Source organism: Anoplolepis gracilipes, chromosome 8, assembly GCF_047496725.1.
Source record: "Anoplolepis gracilipes chromosome 8, ASM4749672v1, whole genome shotgun sequence".
Classification (NCBI taxonomy): Eukaryota; Metazoa; Arthropoda; class Insecta; order Hymenoptera; family Formicidae; genus Anoplolepis; species Anoplolepis gracilipes.
Genome location: NC_132977.1, coordinates 1,329,044 through 1,355,613, shown reverse-complemented (window position 1 = coordinate 1,355,613; position 26,570 = coordinate 1,329,044). Strand labels below are relative to the sequence as shown.

At 36.6% G+C, this 26,570-nt stretch overlaps 1 protein-coding gene across 3 annotated transcripts in view; it reads right to left on the bottom strand.

Moving 5' to 3' along the window:
* Sfl (N-deacetylase and N-sulfotransferase sfl) overlaps positions 1-26,570 on the bottom strand; it is a 248,769-nt gene that overhangs the window by 52,156 nt on the left and 170,043 nt on the right. For all 3 annotated transcript variants that reach the window (XM_072897794.1, XM_072897795.1, XM_072897793.1), the window contains one exon: positions 15,478-17,221. In XM_072897794.1, the coding sequence (XP_072753895.1) occupies positions 15,478-15,653 (176 nt within the window). In that variant the 5' untranslated portion in view covers positions 15,654-17,221. The remainder of the gene's footprint in view (positions 1-15,477; positions 17,222-26,570) is intronic.

The window sequence follows — 26,570 nt, the reverse complement described above, 5'->3', positions numbered from 1 at the left end:
TACACTTCTCGAGGATCGAGAACCGATATTTGACTCATGCCGTATGCCGCTGACTCTTAATTAAGTTTCTCGATCCGCACGCAGATATATGAGTAAGAGTCGAGGAAAAAATATTCCTCTAAAACTTTCTACATTTTAATCTTAAAATACGATTATACCATAAAGTACGATTATATCATATTTCAGACTAAAATTTCTAACGTAACAGAAAAGACTCAAAATGTGCATAATTATAAATAGAAGATTATAAATGTACTTTTGCAAATTTACAAGCAATATTGCAAATGGAACATGCAAAACGTTAAAACGGTAAAACGTTAGACGATGTAAAAGTTAATTAAAAAATGTTAATACACAGCATATTTTTTAATTAAACAAATGCGTTAATAATTATCGAAAGACACAGATGTAAATAAAATCGATATGTAAAATGTTCGAAATGTCAAGCTATCAAACGTAACTAACAGTTAAGTGACTGAATTAGAGACAAAGGATTGCGGCCATTTCTTTCTGTTAACTGCTCGTAAGGCTGATATACGGGAGACCGTAAACAAGCTTGGAGAATCCACTCTCTGCCTCATGGTGTAGTTTTATTTTATTATGGTTGCCAAATGTAATTGAAGAAAATAAACGTTGAAGCAAAATAATTTCATTTCATTTTGTCGCTAATTCTGATACAGACAGAGTTTCGCAATCTTTCTACCGATGGTCCAATATTAAGTAATTATCTAAATTGGCAAACCGATTTAAAGCTATTCGTCTCCTGAAGCTTTTATCTTAGAGATTCACGTGACACATGATATATAAATAATGACAAATTCTGCCATTTTTTGGTCTGTTTACTTTTATTTTGAATTAAAATTTGTTAAAATAAATCTCTAATGCACAAGACTTGCAAAACAATTTGAATTGATAGAAATAACTATCTTTAATTACAGTAACTGGCGATATATACAATTAATCTCCTCGAAATAAAACGAATAAAAAAGGGAGAGAAAAAAACCTTTGGCAAAGCCGTTTTTTACACAATGTAGTAAGCTTGAATATCTGCTAGATATAATTGAACGTTTCACGGATCAATTCGTCTGCATCTGTCGTTTCCGTTATGCAAAATTTTATATTCAGCCGTATGGAAGTTTTAATTTGCGCTAATTAAAGACTCGTCCTCTCGCTATCGACCGAGCGATTCGCGAAATACACTCGCAATCTCGATATACAGGCAATAAATTGAGGGAGACGAAAGCGGGGAGCGCGAAAGGGATTTTAGAAGGGTTGTACGAGAGGGGATGCCAATACAAGCTCTCGCGAGGTTTTTACTCGTTCGCAGCGGGCAATGTTGTAAACGCGTTGCATTACATGCACAAGCGCTATTGGTTGATGTTGGACAATGCAACGTTTCTTGGAAAGCAGTCGGGATATCCCAATTACTCTGTAACTCTGTAATAATTTTAATCCATAATAATTGTATTATTTTACGATCAATCAGCAGTGAACATTTTCACTTGTATGCACATACAAAGCCTTATGAACGTCATATCGTAAACGTGTAATCACTTGCAGCGATTGAATACCTATAAAATAGCAGTATAATTACGACGAGTCCAACGCGATTGTTACAAAGTGTTATTATACATCTGATCAAGATTATAAATGAGGGAAACGTTAATGAGCTATGCTCATATCAGTCCAGAGGAAGAGCAGGGGGAGAGAGAGAGAGAGAGCAATGATTAATATGTCATTAAAGGAACGCCACTTTGATACGCTCGCAATTTCTGAGGCCTGTGGAAAACGAGCGAGCTGGCAGCAGACACTCGAGTGCTCGAGCGATGAAACAATTAGGTGGAAATGCCTCTAATGACGCAGTAGCTCCTCGAATTTGACTGGCAAAATTCCTGACGGCGTTTCTCTTCAATCTCCATCCACGTCTAATATATGACGCGTAACTACGTGACAGCTACTTTGACGGCATTATTCGTGATGAGAATTTGAATAGATAACCAAATGGATATTCAATTATTTAGTAAACGATCGTGTCAAAATTGTTAATCCTAAACTTGCAAAATTTTAATATGAAAAAGATTATAACGGTAAAAGATATACGACGGTACAAGATGTAAAAATTGTATTTCATGATGGTTGTGGCGAAAATAGTTGAAGCTTAACTGATTGTGCATTCTATGAATAATTAAAATCTATTCGACTTAGGATCATTTCTTCGTAGATTGTTATATTTTATTCGGGTTTTGGTTATAATTAGAGCCCACATCATCATATAAAATATGCATAAGACAAAGTTTTCGAAAGGTCAACCAGATAAGTCCTTTCGACGTTTATCTATTCGCAATATTATCGAAAAAAATATTACTCGCGATGGCTTGCAGATTTAAAAGCTTATTCGTTAAATCAATAGATATTGAATGTCTATAATCAATAACGTATTTAATTTCGATTTTATTATCTCAATTAATCACAATAATAATTGGAATAAATTGTATCGAAAATTACATAAATGCAAATGAAATTGCAAATTTTGCCTGAAAATTGTCCTATTTTTTCCTTGATCATACAAATGGTTACCCGAGAAAAAATAAACTTATGTAATTATATATGATCATATTAAATCCGAAATTTGGCATGATTTTATTATATATATAATTTGTCTATATATATATAATTTGTCTATATATATATATATATATATATATATATATATATATATATATATATATATATATAAAATTAAATTCGAGATTTGATATGATTTCTTATCTTTATTTTATATTATCTTTACATAATCATATTTAGCTAGATCTGTTTTCACATATTCAAATCTTTTCAAATATGATTATATATATAAAGATATAATAATTATATAAGATCGTATTGTGTCAAATTTCAGATATTATTATATTATATATGATCATATAAAATGTAATCAGATTTTTTCATATATCTAATTATGTATAAATTATCATATTTTTAAGTACGTTTTTTTTTATCTGAAACAATTTCGTAAATAAATTTTTACGCAAATAAAAATTATTCGCTTTCATATTAGTATAAATGGAAAAATAATTCGTCAATAAGCTCTTTTGTCATTTATTTTTGATATAAGTAAAATTATGTATAAGTTTCGAGTATAATAAATCATTATTATATAATAATTAAATTAAATTTTTTAAAAAAGATAATTTCTAATTTTTAACTTGAAGAGATAATTTAATTTTTATGTCTATAATTTATTAATTTGAAAAATTTATTTAAGTATCACATTTTTTAAAAATAGAAAACAAGTATATGATATAAAAAAGAAATTTAATATCTAGAAAAAACATTAAAATATGTTAGAAATATTTAAGTATTCAGAGCTATATATTTAAAAATCTATGAAAAATTTATACGTGCGCAAATGAATTATTAATTATCTATATATATCTATTGTATATAAGAAGGATTATTCTTTTTTAAGGAATTGAATTTCATCTGTAAATGAAGGGATAAAATGTTTGCGTAATTGAAGATTGCCGTCATTATCGTAGAAATGTCAAATGTCTCTCAACCTCCATACATTTTTAAATTTGCACTGACGCACGTGATATAGTGAAATTACTGCAATAAGCAATCACTTGATAAACGGAAATCTGCAACTGATAATGCAAAGTTATGCTCGAGAAATGTAAAAGAATGTCGATATCAGCAGAAATCTCGTTGCAATGAAAAGTGTGTTTACATTAGTAAGTACTTTAACGCGCCGTCATGTTGATATTCGGTTGCCATTTGCTATTCAAATTGTATTATAGATGATACGTGAAGTAAGTGAAACGTACAAGAGTTTCTCGCGATACCTATCATTTTTATCGATTTTTGTTCACTTGTGCGATATCAATTTTACGACACAATGCCATTTATAAATGCGCAAACGTACAAATACATAAAACAATTTGCTTAACAAGCGAAGCATTTATTTACACTACCCGCGCACAGGAGATTACTGTATAATTTTAATGACTTTCTCACGATAATGAGACTCGAGCGGACTTTGACGAGCAGCGGAAAAAGGACATACCGCGTTCGATAAAGTAATACGGTAACGTCGATTCTCTTTTGTACGGGCAAATAAAAAAGGTTTTATAGTCGTCGCACGAAAGATCCTGAAAAAAGGTACGGGAAAATGGAAACGGTCCGGGTCGCCTCCAATAATTGGAATCCTAATCAATAGAGCGCAATCAGTCAACCATGATGTATCGTTGAAGGGAGAGGCACAATTTATATACGCGCATATATAGCACATACATCTAGACAGGCACGTACACACATAGACACGCACTTATCGATGCACCCTGCGTCGTATGTATCTCTATCCACATGGAGTGCTCCACTTGGACACAAAGAATTATTGGCTCCCATTCTACTCCGGAGTTACCAACGGCATCTGTCTGTCCATCGGGCTTCCTTCTACCTACGTTTGCGTCCTTCTATATCCGACCATACCGTATATCAACTCCGCACAATTCGAAACATATCGTCGAAACATACCATCTTCCTCTTTGTGTCTTCGTCGATTCTTCTCGCGTAAAACTCGTTTTTATCGCTATCCGTGCGCCTCTTTTACCTTGATATGTTGCGGGGGATGGAGTGAAAGGGAAGAGGAGGGAAAGAGGTACGAAGACGTACGACGAAAAATCACCTGGTTCAGCTTTCAGAAAGTCAGGAGAGCAGAGAAATCCGGCTGTGCTACGCTTTTACGACGATACGATATATTTACTGGCTCCCCCGATGTGCGACATGACTTATCACACACCGTACACATTGTTGTTGGAACGAATTTGCTATCTGAGGATATACTTGTGTCAACAGTATCGATATAACATTCTTTCATCGTCATATTCCGCTTGTTATCGGACATTATTAATCAATTGATTCCTTGCCAATTGTCTTTAATTAATCAATTATCGGAAATGTTATAATTGTTGGAAGACAAAAAAAATACGAATATGATACGAATTTTCATTGATTTTATAAATATCGCGCGCGCGATATAATAATATAATAATTTTAATTATTATACGTTAATTTTACATGTTACTGATTACCTCGAATCGCTTGATATCGCTTACTAATTTCTGTTAAATAACCTTTTAATTATTTAAAACGACAAAATCTACATAAAAAGTCACGAATGTCAATCTTATGGCGTGCTATAAACAAATCTGTTATACATATACATATTTCCTCTCCATGGATCTAGATTGATTACACGGTACAGTTTACACACTTGCTCTAACATACGCGAAATTTCTCTCCAAGTCGCTCTTTAATGTGTTCCGTCCTATCGCAAGTCCGCCGCAGGTATATGTAGTTTCGAAGGGTGAACTCGTGCGGTAAAGGACTTCGTATCGCCGTGTCAGTTTTGCGGAGGCCTTTACTCCCTTTACGGAGATGTCTCGATATATAGTCTCGCGTTAATTTCGAGACGCGATATAATTAAACACGTGATTAGCGTCTGCCTTTGCACGCCCGAGCACAGCCGCATATTCTCCGTACACGGGACTTTTAAACCAAATAAATTAAGCTTACACTTCTGTACAGTACTTGTGTGTAAGTGAACTACACCGCGATCTACTACATGTGCATTCGCATACGTGTGCCTATGTACATGTATATTACCTATACGAATATCAGATGCCGTTAAATAGGACACAGTATAACATTCCGACAAGCTGAACACAAGAGTGTATGAGAGCCCACCGACACGCAAGTATATGGAGAATAACAGCGACACTGCAAGAGATTTGTGCGGCGTCCAAGGGTTAATTCATGGAAATCTACCTGAGCCACGCCCTTCAGAATGAATTGCACGTCACGAGATAACGTGGCGAGCTATGCGGCTCGCGTTACCTCTTACATCGCGCGCTTTATTAACGATTGTTGCAAGCACGTGCGCGAGCGCGATTTCGACCAATTTCTTTCGCGCATTTTTTTTTTGCTCGCGTGGGAGCGAGCGCAGTTGCGAGCAGCCTGCGTTCGCGTACGGCTGTGAATCCTGTGGTGTTTTTCGTATTGATCGTGCCGCGTTTCGCGCGTCACGTTGCAAGTCCACCAAGTTCGGCAAAACCGCTTGTTCGGATAGGACTCGTTGATGCGCGAAGACTCGACCCGGTATCAGGAGTAACCGCTGATTGTGAATCTGCTAAAAACTTCTATCGTTCTGGATTTTCCGTTACAGTTTATAAATTGCTATGTTGTACCGTTCAATTTTCATATCTATCGATATTTGACACCATATTATTGAGATTAATTTTATACTCTATGTTATTGAATAATTAATATTAAATAATAATAATTGTTGAAAAATGCCTATAAAATTTGCATAATATTATTTTGAATATTGTACAGAAAACTTACATGATTTATTAGTTTTTTTTATAATTAAATTTTACAGCTCTTTATATATGTATATAAACATGATATTCCAGCAAATGAAAGATTTTATCTATATATATATATATATATATATATATATATATATATGTAGGAAATTATAGAAGGAAATTCCATGTGATTCCTCGTTTCTGATGTCAAAATCCAACAGTGCAGTAACTAGCACAAAGCCTTAAAGGCGATCTTGTTTGCGTTACGTTCGATGACTAATTCGTCCTCGGTGAAACCGTCTCTTTGAGCACGTAGCTTCCTGCGCGTGGTATTAGATACAAGGTATCGGATATTGTACGTGCACGCTGGTTGGAACTACAAGGATATCGCAAACGTTTTGAATGGAGCTTTGCAAAGGGCCATACAACCGATACACAGATATCCGCAAGTGGACATTGTACAATGGCAGCGCGTTTGCGTCATATCCTACAGCTAATTCATCGAAATCCACCGAAACCACCCACGTCCAATAACGGGCGTTATACCCCGCGTAGTATATATGCGCACATTCTCGATTGGGATCACGGATCGAGGACTAGCTATGAGCTTGGCAGGTTATCGTGCTGATTGTCGCTCAGTAGATGCACCTGATTACATGTTACGAGTGCAGATGCGATTAACGATCGCAACCCTTGACTATCGACAAAATTTTACATTGCAATTTATGAATTCTTCTTTATACATATACACAAGCATGCATACATACATACATACATACATACGTACATATATATATATATATATATGTGTGTGTGTGTGTGTGTGTGTGTGTGTATGTATATGTTGTGTGTATATTATATATAAGCATAAGAAAGACGATTAAAATCGAAAACTGAGAATATTGATTTTGACGAAATTTTATTGTTTCTTTTCGTGATAATGCATTTCGAAATCAATAGACAAGTGCATCTCTACGTACAATCATTTTTAACGCATCCACAAACGCGTAGAAGAGCGGGCCTTTAACCGACCAAGCGGAAACTCGTTTTTGAACACTGTTTCGAGACAAGCAATATTAAGGTTTACGTGCAACCGTGTTCGCTAATTCTGCGCTTTACGAAAAAACGAGTCACTGACATTGCAATGCGCCCTGTGTATCCAATACGTAGTTTTCGGTCGCAAACCGGAGAATCGAACGATATCGACGGCAGTCCCCGATACTCGCAGCTATTAATTCTTCGAGGGAGGGAAGGGAGAGGAGGCGAGAGGTTATCGGCTCACCCCCAAACCGCATTTTGTGTTTCGATTGTCGCGTGTACGCACGTTTCATCTCCCTTTGTACGCCCGACTGTTTCTCGACGATTTGTGTCTGTGTACGTGAGTGTGAGTAGTATTGCGAGCGGTATATCTAGCGTAACGGAAATCCTGCATGGCCAGGTATACATGCCCCCGGGTATATTTACACCGGAATCGATGAGAATTACGAGTTAACATCGCCGGTACACCACGGCCATCCGTACCGGAGGCCACCCTCAGGATTGACAGAATTAGGGTCGCTTCTCACGCACCCACGAAAGCAACAGGACAATGTTAATGGCCTGGATGTACATACCACATTGTGCCGCGACGGTCCGACCCGGAATGCGCGACGATTTGTGACACGGTCACGTGACATATATTATTTAGTTGATGGATCAGTGACTCGTTGTTGCGATGAATTAACGCGTTTAATTAGATTTTACGTACAAGCAGCCGTGGTATCGTATTGTTTCGTTATATTAAAATATGTGAGAGAACATTTCTCTTGTCGCGATGAAATTCGATACCGCCAATCGAAGAGCCAATCGACATTTAAATGTTTTTTTTTTGTTTTTTTTTTTTTTTTTGTAACACGGAACGTGTATACTAATCTAGAAAATATCTAGTAAATTGAAATCGCTTTGATCTCGAGTGCAACTTTGATCAAACGTCAATATTTTGTTCACTGAAAAGCGCAAATGTAAAGATGCAATTTTATTCGATAAAAGACAACGCTTGTTTGCAGGATAGTTGCCCAATCGGCGATATTTATCATTTTCAAACAGTAATATCTGATCAAAGGAGACGTTCTACCAATGCAATCAAAACGTAAAATAAAAGTGATTAAAGATAAAAATTGTAACATTAATGCAATCAATGCCGCATTTATACCGTTTCGAGTCGCAACATTTTACAATCTATCGTAAAATGCGCTTTTTTAACGAAACTATCTCAAACGAGCATCTTTAATAATTTACGTGCAAATCTTGACATTAACGTATATACGCGCGTATTTCCTCCGAGAGTTAGGCGAGATCGTGATTAGCGCGCGATCTCTAGTGGAACCGATATACGGGCGCTCACGGCTTTCCATTTAATTTGTAATTGAGGATCTTTTTATTCGCCGTCCTTCAATCCATGGCGCACGCACATACGATCGCCGATTAAATTCTGTGGGTGGTTCTCCTCCGTCTTTCGAACGAACGGACCGGTTTGGCTCTTGGTCGAGTGCTTCCCGAGTTTTTGCTCAGCCATCGCTAATGAGACCACACCAACCGTGGCCTTTCCTCTTTGCCAGAGAATGAGATGCACCGTACTTTACCTGTATACGCGACTTCGACGTAAATCATCATGATAGCGCGCGAGAAAGAGGGATGAAAAGCGAGAGGCATCGCAGTGGAAAGCCTGAAATTACGCCACGCGAACACGCGTTCCTCTCTTTTTTTTTCTTCTTTTTTTTTTTACCGACGCGCCGGCAATTACCGCTCAATGCCGTCTGCGAAATGTCGCCGTGTCGGAATTTCGTATGACAAACGATATCGTAGACCGAGTTAGCAGACGAAATTGTATCGTAGATGCAATTATGCGTATGAAAACATCTGTCAAGAGGAGAATATCTATCAAGAAAATATAGTAGGAGAGCGAAGAAATCGAGAAAAAAGCAAAGAAAGAAAAAAGAAAACAAATTGACAAACTATTTTTCATTGATATATTTTATGATTGATAGATTGAACGTATTTCTCTATGAGAAAAGTATCACAATTATTATGCTTATGAATTTAATATAACACTATTAATTGCCATATAAAAAAATTGTATTCTAATGGAGCAGCGCGTATTAAGCTATATTAAAATATAAATAATATAAATAAAAGAGAAGGAGAGAGAAAAACAAGAATTAAAATTAATTTTTCGAAAACCTGTATAAGCTATGACCAGTATGACCAGTTGTACGAATAAAGAGTGAATGCGACTTTTGTCGACCATTCCCTGATGGCCTCGAAAGTCGATAAAGCGAAAGATTCTCCTTCGTTGTCATCGTCCTTTGCGATTATCCTTCGCGGACCAAGTCGCGTACAATATATTACTTTCTTTTGCGATATATTGCTCTATTGGGAGAACAAGCATCGAAATCGAGATACGTCGAAAATTATGTTTGTTCTGGCAGCATATTGTCCCTGCTTCTTCAAACTTTCAGGTAGCCCGTAATCCTTGCAGATACCGCTATTTCGCATTTTCCATTGAAAATTATTTTCACTGGATACACACGAATCGTATGCTCGATCAACGAAAATATTGAGAGAGTTTTAATTGCATCGATGATTTAATTACGAAACGAAAACGTGAGCGCTTAATAATCTCAATATGAGATTCATTGAAGAGAGTGTTATTGTTTTTAATTAAAATCAAACGTAATTATTCTTGTACACTGGTTCACATTAAAAAAGTTGTACGATTGTCACTTTTACATGTAAAAATTAATTATTAGAAAGTCTGTAATCTGAAGCACAAGTTAACATTAAAGCCTAAGTTAATAATATCTGAATAAATTTCGCAAGAAAATTCGACGAAGAAATTTGCGACAGAAGTTTTCATAATTTAATTATTATGCACTACTTCAAGAATATAATTGTTAAAAATAATCGAAACTCCGCGAGTGAATAAACGCGATGAATAATGCATTACTACGTTGAACAAACTCTATCCTTGATATTCGCGATACCGGTCGCCACGTCGACAGAGCTTTCGCGGCATTCGCAATTTAATTAGTTAATTTCAGATTGTAAGTCGGACTATAAGTCTGCTTTTAATCTACGGCATCGCAAGTTCAGAAATTAAATTAATGTTTACGCAGATGTCATCGGAAAATTCGTTACAACAGTAAAATCTTGACGCATGCATAAATATTTCGCAAAATGCAAATAAAAGACGTCAATATTATACTAATAATGCACACAGGAAAATAAGGATCAAGATGTAATCAGATCACAAATAACAAAACAAAATTACATTTCAATGAACCTATTAGTAATGCAGGAAAAATAAAGATTAAATCTGCATATATTATTTTTTTAATATGTTTGCGCACATTTTATTTGCATATAGAATAAGATCAGCGGATAAAAAACAATTTGCGTTACTGCACTCGATAATATTCACGGGTGTGATTCGAGTAAGATTCAAGAACAAGATGTATCATGTAAAAGACTCATAGCTAGTAGAGGAAGAAACTGCATACGTGTGTAGAGGAAGGGAGGAGGGAGGAGGAGAGAAGGAAAGCTTAGCGCCAACGTAAGGCCAGTCGAGAGAGGAGAAGCTTGAATTGACGTTGATTGGGCGTGCGACAAACATCCGGCCGCATTTCATGTCCCATGACAGGGAGTGCGCCTCTTTCTTCGGTGCACGGCACGTTTGCACCGCAGAATAGATCGGACGATTGATTTTCGTTTTAAGAGAGACAGAGAGAAAAAGAAAGAAAAATAAAGTCGCACTTCGTATCTGCACGTGAATGCACTTCCGCCTTTTACTTCGCGCATGCATAATACGCATTTAAACGAGAAGCAGATTTTTCGCGACGCTATCGCTACTGGCAATATTTGTTACAGCCTCCGTTGGCATATATATTAAGAACATCGCGATGACGGCGTAAGCGCGAGTTCTTGGATTAATGGCGAAAGAATTATTCAACGGAGATGAGCGTACTTTTTTTTTTGTCAGTCGGTGCAGTCGACGGAAGTCCGTGAGATATTATTTTATGGTTCACGAGAGAAAGACTTGCGCATTGCAATGGTGAAAAAAAAAAAAGGAAAGAGTCATGACACTGTTAACGATAAATTTCCTGCTGCTGCCTTTTTGTGTCTCAGCATCCTACTTTAAATAGCGTTTACGCGTCACTGTCCAAAATGTAAAACAACGATTTATCGCGCGATAACGCGCCCGCGCACAAAAACAGCGATGCATAGCTGTAGACGATGCGACAGCTGACACTATCGCGGTGCGACGAGGCAGAATCCTACGAGCGATCTAAAATTGCCACGTTGTGCGTCGTCGTGGATTTCGTTAATTTGTTACTGTCGTGATAATGTGTTTTACTGCGAGAGAAACAAGAGAGACACTCTTTGAGAGAACGTCGCTAAAATATTCGTTGTAATATATTCTTATGCAAAATATCGATCGAGAGATATCACTTATCATTATAATAATATCCATATTTTATATAAAAAAATAATAGTCTCTTATATCTTTTTGTAATACTATTTAAATATAAATATAATACAGATATAATATTTAATATATTGTATATATAATAATTTTCATTTGACATAAAGACATTATAATATTTATAATTGTAATTTCTTTCAAATTTTATTCATCAAAAAGATTTAATCAAAATTCTACAGCGCGTTGATAAAAAGATTGAAGTGACAAAACAATTGATATGATTTAACGTAGACGGATGGAGAGTATAGGTGAATTTAACCAAACGATCAATCCGGATAGTTTCCTGTCGGTTGTGCCGGGTTTCAATCAAATCGCATGCAGTCTGTCTTGTCTTGTCTAGATTGGCAGTGCAATTATAAATATCGAAATGCAATGTCTCGGAATAGTTTCCGGGATATCGTCGTCAATAAGAGTGACCAGTCCTGGATTATACAGATAGTTACCAAGCTGCCAACATAGATGTGAAATTATATGTCAATGTCCGTGTCGGTTTGTATTAGCCTTTATGATTGACGACAGAGGCGTATACTCGCGTCCTACGATCAGTTACAGAATTCTACCATATCACGGGTTATCTGCTAAGATTGATTCGCATAAGATCACACACGGCATTATCATTTAACTCGATAGCGCATGTATGCGAGGATTTATGCGATGATGTCTTGGTCTCTGAAATATAGTAGCGTATCGTGATAACAAATCATATCTCTCACCCTTTCTCGTTCTCTGTCTCCAAAATGAAGCACGTTGCGGGATTATAACGAATATTTTATAGCAACAAACATGTATGTTAGTATTGCAACAAAGTAAATTATGATCTGGCGTCGGGGGAGTGCTTCGCTTTCGTGTAAACGTGCGGTTTACATTCTTGAAGTTGTTTGCAACTTGGCAACATACTGTCATGCCGTGAAAAATATATCCCCAACTTTTTCCGCTGGCGTAAGCGATGTTCGGTTTTCAAAAAAACAGAACCTTGTCAGCTACTTGCCGAAGAAAACTTGTTAAGCTCTCACTCGACAAGGAGATCGGTCGTGTAGCACGCGGGAAATTATACTTTAATTACTTCGATTCCCGCGCGGCGGGAAAAAAACTTGGCGTGTACGTAATGACTAAAACATTGGTCACACGATATAATTTCCGCACCTTTGGAAATATATCAGCGCCTGTCGCTCACGCAATACGCTTAATTTCAGTTGCTATATTTCGGAAGCGCGCACGTTCACACACATACACACACACACACACACACACACACGTTATAATCATCATTACAATATATATATTGACAACATTACAGATGCGATACATTGTATGTCGTCTCACTATCGTAGAGACAGATTTAACGCGCCGTAGAAATGAAACAGAGGTCTTGGTTCGTTCGTGAGATTATTCGTCTTCTCTAATTAACTGCAAATTTACTTCCCTGCCCGACGGACATCGTGCTACAGAATTGCAGGATATCGAAGAAAACTGGAATTGGGCCAGTTATATTGCAGGAACATACTCTCCTCATGCATATGTATACTCGTATGCACATATACTACGTATATTTGCGTTCGTATTTGATTTAAATTGGATCGTCTCTAAGACCAAAGGCATCTGCCAATTTGCTGAGTCCATAAACTATTTCTTACGCGAGGGACTTGAGTTTTCTATACATGAAGTTTCGATATCTGGTTTATAAAAGCTAAAAATAAAAAAAAATGGAACATTCTATGTCACCGTCTGATCAAATTAAAAAGGTAAAAAAATATCTTGTATCTTTTATTTTTCGATCGTGAAAAGAAATTAGTATAAATTTCCTGTATATGATGTTCTCAATACAAGGCCATATGTATACATATGTGTATAATAGGTGCGGTGTGTTAGGTGCGTGACAAAAATATTTTATTACTCCGCGACATGAAAAAACGTTGCTGAACTAAGTTAGATTAATGCTTTTTGATATTACCAATATTTCTATATCAATATAAAAATTATTTTTCACAGAATTCTTGCCGATATTATATTCTCCATTTATTATCTTTACGTAAAACAATGATAAATTCTACATGTATCTTTTACTTTTTGTTTATTTGCTAGAACTAGTTATGACTATATAGATTCGATTAAATTGACTTGCAATTATCTCGGCTGACTATCTGGAGCTAGAGCATAAAATGTATCCATTTTCGCTATCCATATATTTCCTTAATTATTTTGATATTATCTCATACTAGATTCTTACTTCGCTTTTTAACGAGATGCTTATCAACAATCCATTTTCTCGCTTCAAACATTAGCCTCTTCTATCGCTCAAGATCAATAAAATTTTACTTAATTTGCGACATTTCTTCCATAACATGACTCTATTATAAAGCAATTACCGTAGGATAATTGTTAACTGCATTCGTTTATATTGATTTCACTTTTCGTTTTTACTTTTCTGCATCGTTGCCACGTGAAAAAAAGACGTCAAGGGAAATTGTCTACGACGCGCGAGTGCACGAGATTTCTTGTAGAAGATGCCCTACCATTAGCAACGACGTTGCACGCGACCACGCAATTTCAGAGTTACGAACTGGCGGATGCAACGGTCAGCCAACTCGCCGACTCTAATTGGCTTGCTTTGCTTTGCTTGATTACATGCAAAGTAATTAAAAGTGTCACCATTCTACTTTATTTCGCGCAAAACAACTCGTCTCATTTAGCGCCGCTCAATACTACCGCTCTGTATTAAACTTGCGCTTACATGATGTATTTTTCATTGAATAATCGTTGCATTTGCACACTATTATTAAACTACATGTAATTCAAACGATTTATGATAAATCAGTAAAATAACAGTAATTCTACTAATATTATATTATACAATAATGCGATATTGCGTTTCTTTTCCTTTTTATTTCACGTCATTACTTTTTTATTTTTGACAAAATGTCAAATTTTTAAAATTCATAATCCGAAAAAGTTGTACAAGTGTTTTTCTACGAACATGTCAAATTTGAGGAAAAAAAGCTTGTAAAACTTTCGTCTGCAGCAGATGCCGCGCGTAAAAACCTTGTATCAAATATTGTCCTGATACTCGCGAACACTGTTGTTCGTATGGAAGCGTTTTTCAGTAAAACTTTTCAAACTTAATATTAAAAATAGTACTTTCATCAAAATCATTTTAAATACATTAAAAAAGATTAAAAATTGTCAAAAATATAGAGAAAGTATATTTATTAATATATAATACGTAATTTTGTTTTTCTAAAATATGAATGTGGAAAAAAGATTTCCTATTGTAAGATACGCGAAATGTTAATATCAAACTGAAATTCGACATGTTCATAGAAAATCACTTATACAGCTTTTTCGGGTAATGGATTTAACAAATTTGACATTTTGGTTGAAAATAAAATTTAAAAAAAAAAAAAAAAAAAATACGTAATAGTGCCTTGTTGTGTAAATAATAGTAGAATTATCATTATTTTACTAAATTTATCATAAATTGTTTAATCGCATAATTTAATAATAGTACTTGCGATAATAGTGTGCAAATGCAATAATTGACTGATTTTTGTATAAAATATCAAAATTGCAATCGTTGTTTGCACCTACCTGGACAGTGGTCCACTGCTGATGATGTAGTGAGTGTAGTAGAATATGCTAGCGACGGATATCAGAAGTAGCACCCCGACGCAACGCTTCACCGTCGCCTGCTTGACGATGCAGCGTGGACCAACGGCGCCTAGTAGAGGAACGCCAGCTTCGTTCGCGGTTATCCTCATCACCATCGTCTCACTCGACGACGTCTCTGCGAATACGACAGCCTTGACGTGGATTATCGCAAAGTGTCCGTCCTTGAGCGAGTCAGTGGACGTATTTGCCCGTGGCGCATGAACGTCGTTGCGGCATTATTCAGTAGATCCGCCGACAGGAGACTCCGTAGTAGTTTCTCTCTCAAGAGTCGTTGATAATTCCCAACGAGTGGTCTTTTTCGTCAACATCGAGCTCCTTCGTTGCCATGGACTCGCGTTTGCAATTTTTTTTCGAACATCAACGCGTAGTATTGGACTCCGCGATGTTCCAACGATACGTATGTTAATTTGTATTAATACTAATCTTTTTCCGTTTGAAGACGGTCGTATAAATTAAAGTTTTCTTTCATTTATGAGTATGACTGTCTCACAGCACACACATTGACATTGTGTTGGTAGATATACGTATTTGAGTTCGAGAAAAACCAATGGAATCAAGTTAAAATCCCAGTTTGGAACTGTTCTTCGTCTATCTTTCAATCTCTCGGTCAATGAAGTACACTTTGACGAGGTTAAGCAACAGCATCGGATCGAAGCCTCTCGACTCTCGATTCGTTGGTCAAGGTAAATCTACTTAGTCTAGCTAAAGAGAACCTTGATGAAGAAATTTCTAGACGATCGTACTCGAGACGAGAGAGAAACGGATTCAGAGTTCATTAGACGCGCTTAATCTCGCCGGTCCATCGCGCACGTCCCTAGGAAACAACAACGATCCTTCGGCCCGAGAGCCTCGATCCAACCGGTCGTGATCAAATCCCGGATCGGTCCCGGATCAAACCCCCTCGTCTGTCTATCGAGTAACATGGATGACGTCTCAGCATCGAGGATCTGTACGCCACTTGTTGCACTTTCGAGAACACGCTACGATCGCCATTTCGCAAGCAGCACGAGATCGCGCCGTCGATCGGGACCGTCTTTAACCCATCTGGCTGGATTACCTGGCTGGATCTTATCCTTGTCCGAATTTCAATGTCGATCCGCGTGACTCCTCATCATCTTTGAAATCCAAATCGCACGTATTAAAAAATCGCGAAACGTTCTTCTCCCACAGGTAGATTGTCGCAAAACGCGCGCCGTCTCATCGTTGACAATCTCTCTGTACACAATTCACGAGGCGGAAGACAAAGCAGACGGGCCGTGTTTGAAACTTTACATTCGCGTGTTCTTATGAGTTTTCGCGGACCTTCCTGTTCACTCGTTGAATAGATGTCGCCTGTTTCCGGTGTCGTTGCACGGCGAGCGGGTTCACGGCTTAACCATTTGTTATGGTGCACGACCTCCCTTAGACACCACTTTGGATACCCCACGACGTGCAAGCAAACAGACTCACTCGTAAATTTCAAACGTTTCGTGTCTTCTACCCTCTTCTCATTCCCGCTTCTAGTTACCCGCCGTTGGCGCCTTTCTCCATCTGTCAATTAGAAACGATGTACAGGCGCAATGCTCTCTCTTCCTACGCGAAACAATTTTCAGAGTTTATCTCTTTGCGTCGGCGACCCTTCTCGCGCAGCGTCAGCAAATACCACGAATCCCATGGTATCGTTCTGCAACAATCAGAATGAAAAAAAAATTAAAAAATATAAAAGAAAATGATTACAACGCAATGAGATATCATTACTAGTAATGCACATGTGTATATACACACACAAATACATACATATATATATATATATATATATATATAGATTTTTTTAATCATCTCTCTTAATTTAAGTTTAAAATAATATTTTCAAGAAATTCGATTAAGGATTGGAAAATATCTCTTTTAAAGATTGCTTTTTCACCTGCAATTAGTCTCCAAAGTTACAAATCAATATTGACAACAATCAATCGCTCGGGAAAACAATGTAAAAACGGGTGATACGCGTGCGCAAGTCATCTCGAAACGATTAAACAACAGCGGTCAGACGATTACAGCGCCCAACAACTCCAATTAATCGACCGTATTACGGCAATAGCTATATAGCTACAGCTTTCTTCGCTGCCACTAACCTCCTCTCGACTAATTTTTTTCTCACCGGCTATACATCCGCCCTCTGCAAAAAGTCCATTAATCAGTCCTTCGAGCCTTCTCTAAGCGAGCGACCCTGCGGCAATACAAACTTTTATCTGTTGTATTCGCGCGAATCTATTCGTCGTCGGACTGAAATAAGTGGGAGAGACGAAAAATGTGATAAAAGGCGGCGAGAATAAATTGAAAATGAGACTGCGGAGCGACAAGAAACGCGAGGAAACGTTGGAAATGTATAGAATCGATGTCAAGGAGACCTTCCGGAAGAATATCACGCTCCGCGCAACTCGGTCCCACGTCTCTTTTTCTTTTCCGTCTTTGCCAGGAGCTGACCCGACATTTTTCTCAGGGAAAATATTGATATCGTTCAAACACAGAGCGCACAGAGCCGGGTTGATTTCGAGGACGTAGCGGAGGGGGGGGGGAGGAGGGGAAGAGCGGATATGGTAACTTTGGAAAAAAAACTTGCTCGCGAAAGACAGAGATCCGCGCGGTGACATTGGCACACAGAATTTAATTACACGGCCGGAATGACTGACACGCTAATGGATGGACGGGGAAACTCGTCGAACTTTGGTAATACCTTTCCCGCTTTTCTATTCCATCTCGTCATCCCGATCGAAATGCTCCGTTCTTTGACTCGCTGACGTGTAATGTGTAGTGATGAGATAGTTCGCTTGGAATGAAACTCTCGGTGTGAATACAATACACGAAAATTGAACAACGACTATTATGCATTCATCAAGTTAGAGACGAAAATAGAACAGAATAGATATTGTTTCTTTAATGTCGCACGTTATTTAACGGACTGACAGTGTTTTTAACGTGTAATAAAAAATATATTGTATATTGTAAGTAGCTAATATAAATACAGTGATATAAGAATTTGCAAAGTGAGAAGCACATATACTTTTCTTGTTTTTTTATTGTTTATCGCTTATGAATATAAATGTTTAAAAAATCATAAGATGATATCTTTCTAAATCTTTCACATGAGTCATATTACAAAATACATATAGCGCTTTCTTCTATGTTCTTTAAGCAACCCCAAAGTTATTTATCTCGCTAAACAAAAGCAGTAAATAAAATTTATCGCCGTGGCAACCCCGCTCTTATTCAGATATATGTGAAAACATCTCTACTAAGGTCTCCCTAATTCCCTCCAGCATACATTCAACTCTATAATATTTTCCGGCCTTACGCACGAAAGCAACTTTTCTCGCAAATTTCGCTCGACGTGGAGTCGATTCGTTTATTGCACAGAAATAATTCCTTCGAGATTCCTTGCAGATCTACCCGGTGCCGGGTGCTTAATTCAAGAGACACGTTTTAACTCCCCGAGAGAGTCGTTAGTCGAATGCATCACGTGCGCGGATTTAAAGGGAGAAGCCACGTAAATGCACGAGGGCCGAGATTGCACAAGGAAACTACTCGATTGGCGCAAAATGATTACGGGAACTTCCTTCTGATTATTTGTTCGAACGAAACCATCTTTCTTCTTCTGCCTCGCTAAAGAATCTTAGTTTCCTCGTTTTCCGAATTCATCCAGGCGAATCCAATTTTGTCTCAACTATCTAAGATATATACGTACATACATATGCATCTGATTTAAACTAAACGTATTTACAAGTATGCAATTTAATGTTTTTAATCTAAAAAATCCATTCCATGTAATCAATTTTAACTTCTTTCTTGTTTCGGCTATATTATATTATTTTTGTTTTTTACAGCAAAAAGTTTTGAGATTGCTATTCAATAGTTGACGATACATCTTTCAAAACAGAGAAAAGTTTCTGAGCGTCAATGTGAATAACGAATGAAATATCGATCTGTGATATATACTTGATATGCACAAGTTTAAAGTTAGAATAAAAGTGTAATAAATGTAGAATAAAAAACGTAATAAACTAAAACAGGTGAACAATAAATAATATGACCAATCCTGTTTATGGATGTTTTGTCACATGTCGAATAAAGGACATCAGAAGCATTGATCTCGAAATGTCACATCTGTTTCTCGTAAAATGAGTGGTGCGTTTCTTTTTATTTCGTGAAACAAAGGGCTACGAAATCGGAGTTTCTCCCAAGAGAGTATTTCGTACATACAGGAATCTCCCAAGCGAGATATATTTTTTTGGAAGATAGGGCACATGTGAAACCTTAGAATTTATTACCTTCTTCGCAAAAAATTAAACAAGAAGATTCTTTTTACTATAACATTTTTTCAAATACACACGTATTTTTATATTAAAAATATCATATTGTACAATGGCAAAAATATAATAGACTCGTTTAAATTTTTTCAATGTTATCGATGTGTGCTATCAAAAATTAAAAGCATAAATTTATAATAATAATAATAAAGAATAAATTTTTTGTCAGGAGAAAAATTGAATACCTACTTTTTATGTCGCACACACAGTATTATCAATGCCAAAGCTATTTAGATTGTGAGTTTATGAGGTGTTTCCTAATCGATGAGAAACTCTACGTAACATTAGGTATTAATGTGAGTAAACCAACTTCCATTCTCCGCAGGAATTTCAAACGAAAGAGCAGTACTCGATAATTACACATACGTATGCACATTAAACTCAAATATCTTGTTACTTCATCGAACGCTTCAAGTGTTAATAAAGGTTTCAGCAATACACGTTGAATACTCACGAGTTTCAGCTTCGTTTTTAAACGAACTGACAATTGAACATTTTCTTTTAATTTACTGTTGATTTGGTCCTTTTGAATTATAATCTATCACACATACGTAAAAGGACTATGATTTTTTTTTCTTTTCTTTTTTTGGCCATATTCTGACGATGGTGAACATGAAAAACAACGGTCGGAAATGACGCCTATTGCGCCTCCCTATTCCCTCCCGGCTAACCGGTCGGTGGTCTCTCGTTTTCCGGCGCAATTCGTTGCACGTACATACATATATGCACCATACTCTTCTGCGTACACACGCAAATACTTGTACGTTTTTGGCTAGAATAGAAGCGTGAAATTAAATCTGAGGAACGCAGCATACACAGTCATCCTCCTTCCGTATACGCATTCACACACTTCCGCTGTTGCTCCGGCTGTGTATGTACTATAATATCGCGATACAATAAAAATGCAGCCAACCCTCTCTGTGGTTTTCGCCAAAAGCAGACGGTTCGCATTCGTGTGTGAGCGGGAACAAAACTTTCGAAAAATATAATACGTATAAATCGCGCGCGGATCTATTATTTATGTATATTCGATCGGCAATCATATTCAATATGCCATTATAAAATCGCACATTTTACACCGAGATAATATCAGCAACGCATCAATAAAGCCTGATACAAGCGAAACATACATACGCTTGCGTGTGGAAACACATATTATAACATTAAACATATGCATGTTACGCACGTATATTACGTGCAACGAAATTAGATACATGCGCGAGATACATTCATGGTCGATTAAATTGACGCGACAATTTTTTTAAAATTGTGTTTTAGATCTAAGGTGCATTGATGTGCGCAAACACGTAGAGGCAGAGAAGACAGTGGAAATGGCACGAGAGCGTGTCTTTGTCGCGTAAAGGAAATCAAATATCCTGCCCGATAATTACAAGCCACGTGCTGTAAGAAATAAGCTCGTCGCGTAGACGAGCGAGGAAATTAGCTGAGAATTTGCATACTGCTCGTTCGCGAGAGAAACGTGATTATACGGAAAGGTTGCTAGTGTCAAGAAAATATCTGCAATCCTCATCGTTGCGCAAAAAAAGAGAATCGTACATAATGAACCGAGAGAAAACGTTTTCTGTATAATTACAATTTAAAAGAGCGAGAAAAATTTATTTAAAAAATAAGTGTCATAAATTGGAACAATAGTTATATAATTTATTATTAAATATAATTTAATACCTAAACATTGCTGTCTTTAATGTTCGCTAAATCATTTCAAAACATTGAAAATGGAGCCACAAATCAGAATGTAAATCAGAAAGTAAAAAATTCTACCGTAATTAAGGATCTTTTTCAGAAATAATGTATGCTAACTTAACGACTAAAGTTGTAAGATCATTTAACGATGTCGAAAAGCATCGAAGTGGCACATTAACGGTTAAGATAAAATTCCAGGGTATACTGCAACGGGGGGATACCACCGCGGCTTGGCAGTGGTTTAAAAACCGCGGATGAAGTATGGCCTCAGCATATTACTCGACTTAAAAAGCAATTAACTAACTGAAGAGGAGCGCAAATTTTTCGCACGCACATTACAAAGCGCTTTTTGGAATTGTTTTGTACAAATCAATGTTCTCTATTATTCATATCTATTTCTCTCTCTCTCTCTCTCCTCCTTTTCTCTTTTTTCTTTCACGTTTCTGGAATTCTGAGATAAAAAAAATACATGCCTATATGATGCGTCTAAAATAATATCTTTGCTTCTTAAAAAAAAATGGTGAGAAATAAGAAATTGAATACCCGCTGCTCTTGGTGTGTTTTTATGAATTTAGAAAAATGTTCGTTATATATATGCAATTGTAGATATGCGGTATAAAATAGTGATAAAAAATAGTCTTCCGGAGAGGGAAAGCGATAACGGACGGCGTCGGTGCTATGATAATGAAATATTTTTTCTATCTTCCATGCAGAATCCTAGTAACATGCGCGATTACACGCTAATTACTCGCTTAAATATTTATTATTCATTATAGTTAAAAAGGTATGTGCAAATATCTCATTTGCGTTCTCTGTTTTTTATTCTTATCAATTTTCTAAATCTACATTATATTATACGAAGCAAGCGTTGATGGGTACACGATTGCTTATAAAACTGAGATTCAAATCATACATTAAAAATATATTTATCTAACAAAGAAACATGTAGCACATTCGATAAAAAGAATAAACGTCACAAATTTTAACAAAAAGAAACTGAAATCTAACTGCCAACCTGATATTTCAAATAGATACCTTTTATAACCCTACGCAACAAGTTACGCAATTCTTCGAAATAAACGAGCGATTATCCCATTATTATTGTTCTGCAACGCACCGCGAAGATAGTTTGCGGGTTTTACTGTAGCACATTTTCGGTCACAGCAAAATTTCGTCGGCGTATTTTTATCTGTCGTGACCACAACCGGAGAGCCGATCTGTCGGCGGCGTTGCTGTCATTTCGACGCCGTTGCACACACGGCGATAGACAGACAGACAGATGCGTACGACCGGAGATAGATAGATGCACATGCATATCGGCGGCGCGGTAACGCCTCTTTACGACTGCCGTCCGTGTCGTCCGATATTTAACGTATCGTCATAATTCGTCCTGTCGCTCGTTTTTTCTCACCGTTCTCGGAATTTCGCGAGCACTACATCGAAATTTGCGCAAATTGCGTGTGAAAGAATGTAGCACCTATGTGTGCCCTTCACCGTTTTCATCTTGCACGTGCTAGCTTCGACATCAAACTCGCTTCATTGTTAGTGTTTTAAGAGAGTACGAATAATAAAAAAATAACAAATGTAAAAAGAGAAACTGTATTTGTGAAGTATTTATAAAAGCCGAAAGACATAGATTAAGAATAAATAAATAAATTTAATATAACAATAATATAATAAATTTCATTAAATACAATAATATTGTATTATATATAAAAACAAATACTCTCGCCTTTTCTCTCTGTTGATTCACATATGCACGGTAGAAATGTAAAACCTAAAAAAGATTTCTCATACAAAAATAAAATTTTTATCTCTGAGAAGATTAATTTTTTATTATCGCACACATTCAATTATTTTAAATATGGATATTGAAAAGTATAAAAATATAGAAAAAATATAAAATATATTATCAATATAAAATTTAACATTATACCGTGTGATTTATTTATTCTATAATATCAGTTTTATGATTCTCCAATTACTGCTAAAATATGAATGATTTATTTTTGCGTTAAAATTTTAGAAGAGAGTAAGTATGATGTATGATGTTTTGAACTGCAACGTTGATCATTAATTAGCGATGCTGCTCTTCGGCGTCGTATGTTGTAGCAAGACATTCACCAACGAGCGCGCGACATAAAGCGCGAATAATGAATGCATCTTCATTTACGAGTCGTTTAAAATTATAATTAAAATTTCTTAGAAAATAATAGCAAGGTGTAATATTATCCAGTTTAAATGTTACTCGATAAAATAAATTTTACATAGTCAAGAGGAGCTAAAATAAACAGTAGTATAAAGGATTTAAATATTTCAATCATTATAATCTTATATGTACATATATTGGATTGTTATTAAAATTGAGATTACAACGCGCACGCTAAGATCCAAAAGTTATAACGAAATAAATAAAAAGTGTTTCACATGTAAAAACAAGCACGTGTTGTCTCTCATTCCGTCGTATCTTTATGTCACGCGTGTAGGATTGTGCGCGCATGTCTTTGTTGGATTATTGCTCACTCGTCCCTCGTTTACTTTTCGAGTGCTTTTCTCGGCTAGTATCGTGCGTCTAATTACGACTCTGTATCCGCTTATGAAAGTACTTGTGCAAACACGGAAGAGACGTTCGTGTACACACAGGAACGCGTTATCGACGTCGTTATTAAATTTAGCAGAACTACAATATTTACATAACGATTAATATTACTGATTAATATTATATGCGGATTAATGATAATAGTAATAAAGCAACTCTTTGCTATATGTTTTGGATGATGAATGATCCTATTAGCTCATGTAATTATGTTCCGACTGCGATTAGAGAACATTGTAATATTTGCTATTTGCTGGATGTTAATTTGCAATTTCCATATCAATCCTAATCAATCTATATTCTCTAGAATTTATGTTTCAAGAATCTCTAAATTTAATTTCATTCATTATGTATGCTTACCTAACAGCGTAAATATCACAAATGTGGTAAATGCATGATAGTTGCGCGTATTTTTTTATTTAATATTTTAATTTTATATTTAATTTTATATATGCGAATATAAAATAAACAGCAAGAGTAATAAAATCCAATAACAAGCACTAATAATATTATACTATAAGTATTATACAAAAGTTTAATGACAACTAACGAGAATATTTTGCTTTTTAATACACACAAAAATTTATATAATAGATATATTGCAAGAATTTTAACATTTGCGATGGCATATTGTCATGAGGTGAGTTCCGGGACGACTTCTTGCTCGCATCTCTTGCAATTAATGGTCGGTAAAGTACATTTTAATAGAGTCCACTCAAGCATACGGCTCGTACAGTACGCGTTAATTATGGTTGTAAGCTGAAATTGCGATCATATCGACGTGCTGGTAACGCTGTTAACTTCCCATAGTGCTGTGTAGTCGTACGTTGTACGTGTTAATTCGGTGTTAACATCTGTCGTATGTACTGACTTGTAGGGGCTAGAACGCTAGCTACTAGGATATTTACACTAATGATGGCACCGTAAAACGGTATTGCGCACTGCATCGGGTAACTAACGATTTATGATAATTAAATTTACGTGTGTTTGCACGCGTGCTCAGAAACAAGATGAAGTTGTGTCACACAGATGTTCTATAAATAACATTTTATATCTTGATATTGCGCGTTACATCATATATCAAGACATTAGCTCTTATCGCGCGACAGAAAAATAAAAGAACATGTATATTCATGAGCGGTAGTAATTTATGCGCACGTGACAAAATTGCTTACCAGATTACCAACAATAACGAGCGATTCGACTTTAATCAACTCAATTCGGCCGAGTCCATTGAAATGTTCGAAGCTATGTATAAACGCCTGCTGTCAGGGGTAAATGCATTTCAAGCTTATTTAATACATATAGCAATTTAATAGACAGTCGCGCTGATTGGTATAAAGCGATGAATTTGCACATTAATATACGCTACGTAATCACTTGTGGTTTCGGAAATAATGTTTATTCGAAACCAAAGAGTGTATTGACACTAATATACATGGCATTCAATGTAAATGTGTATGTTTTTACTGTAAATGAATATTATTGTTAAATTCGAAGAGAAATTGGGGAAAATAGATTTTCTCTTTGTAAAATACCTGTAATACTCGTGAGCAGAAAATGAAGTTTTAGCTGAATAACAATATACCCTATTGCATATATATATATATATATATATACACAATATATAGCAGCACTCAGTTTCGATTGCGTTGAATATTATTGTTAAATTTCTAGAGGAATTGATATGATAGATTTAATAGGTTTTCTTTTTTTGAAAATATAGTGGGACTCGAGAAAAGAGAATTCAATTTCGGCTGACAGCGGTAAATTTCGTCCCACCGACGATTTCGTTATGTGTGTGACGTAAAAAGAGACTGCGAAATCCACACCTTTCCAACGTCAAAGCCGTGCGTCAGCATCGAAATGCATTTTTTAAAAGGGAATGGCCTATTGAGTTTCGCTTCGCGCAGAGATCTTAGAGATCCTCTCCCTGGAGATTGTAGAGCGAACTTCAATTCTCAGATGACGCACGGTTCTCCTGTTTACCATCCCAAGTTCGCCCCACTTGTCCTGCGCATCGTCTGCACTGTGGTGCGCACTCCTGCAGCTACCTCCGCGCCTCCAAGATTACCGCCGTCGCTGCCGCCTTCGCCGTCTACAAGCATCACCAGCGCATCTTCGACTCCCGTTCCCGCTACAACACGACGTTCTCTTTTTCCTTTTGCCCCAAGGCATTCCGGAGTTCACCTTGTACACCTTCGTCGCTTCGTTCTCGAACTTCCGCGACGCGGATTTACGGTCCCTCGTCCGCGACGTTGTCGCTTAAAGCATCGTGGCTGTCGTTGTCGTCGTTGTCGTCGTCGCCTTTAGCCGCAGGATATTTTACTTTTACGCATTAAACCGCAGTGTATGCGCAGAAAGAGAAA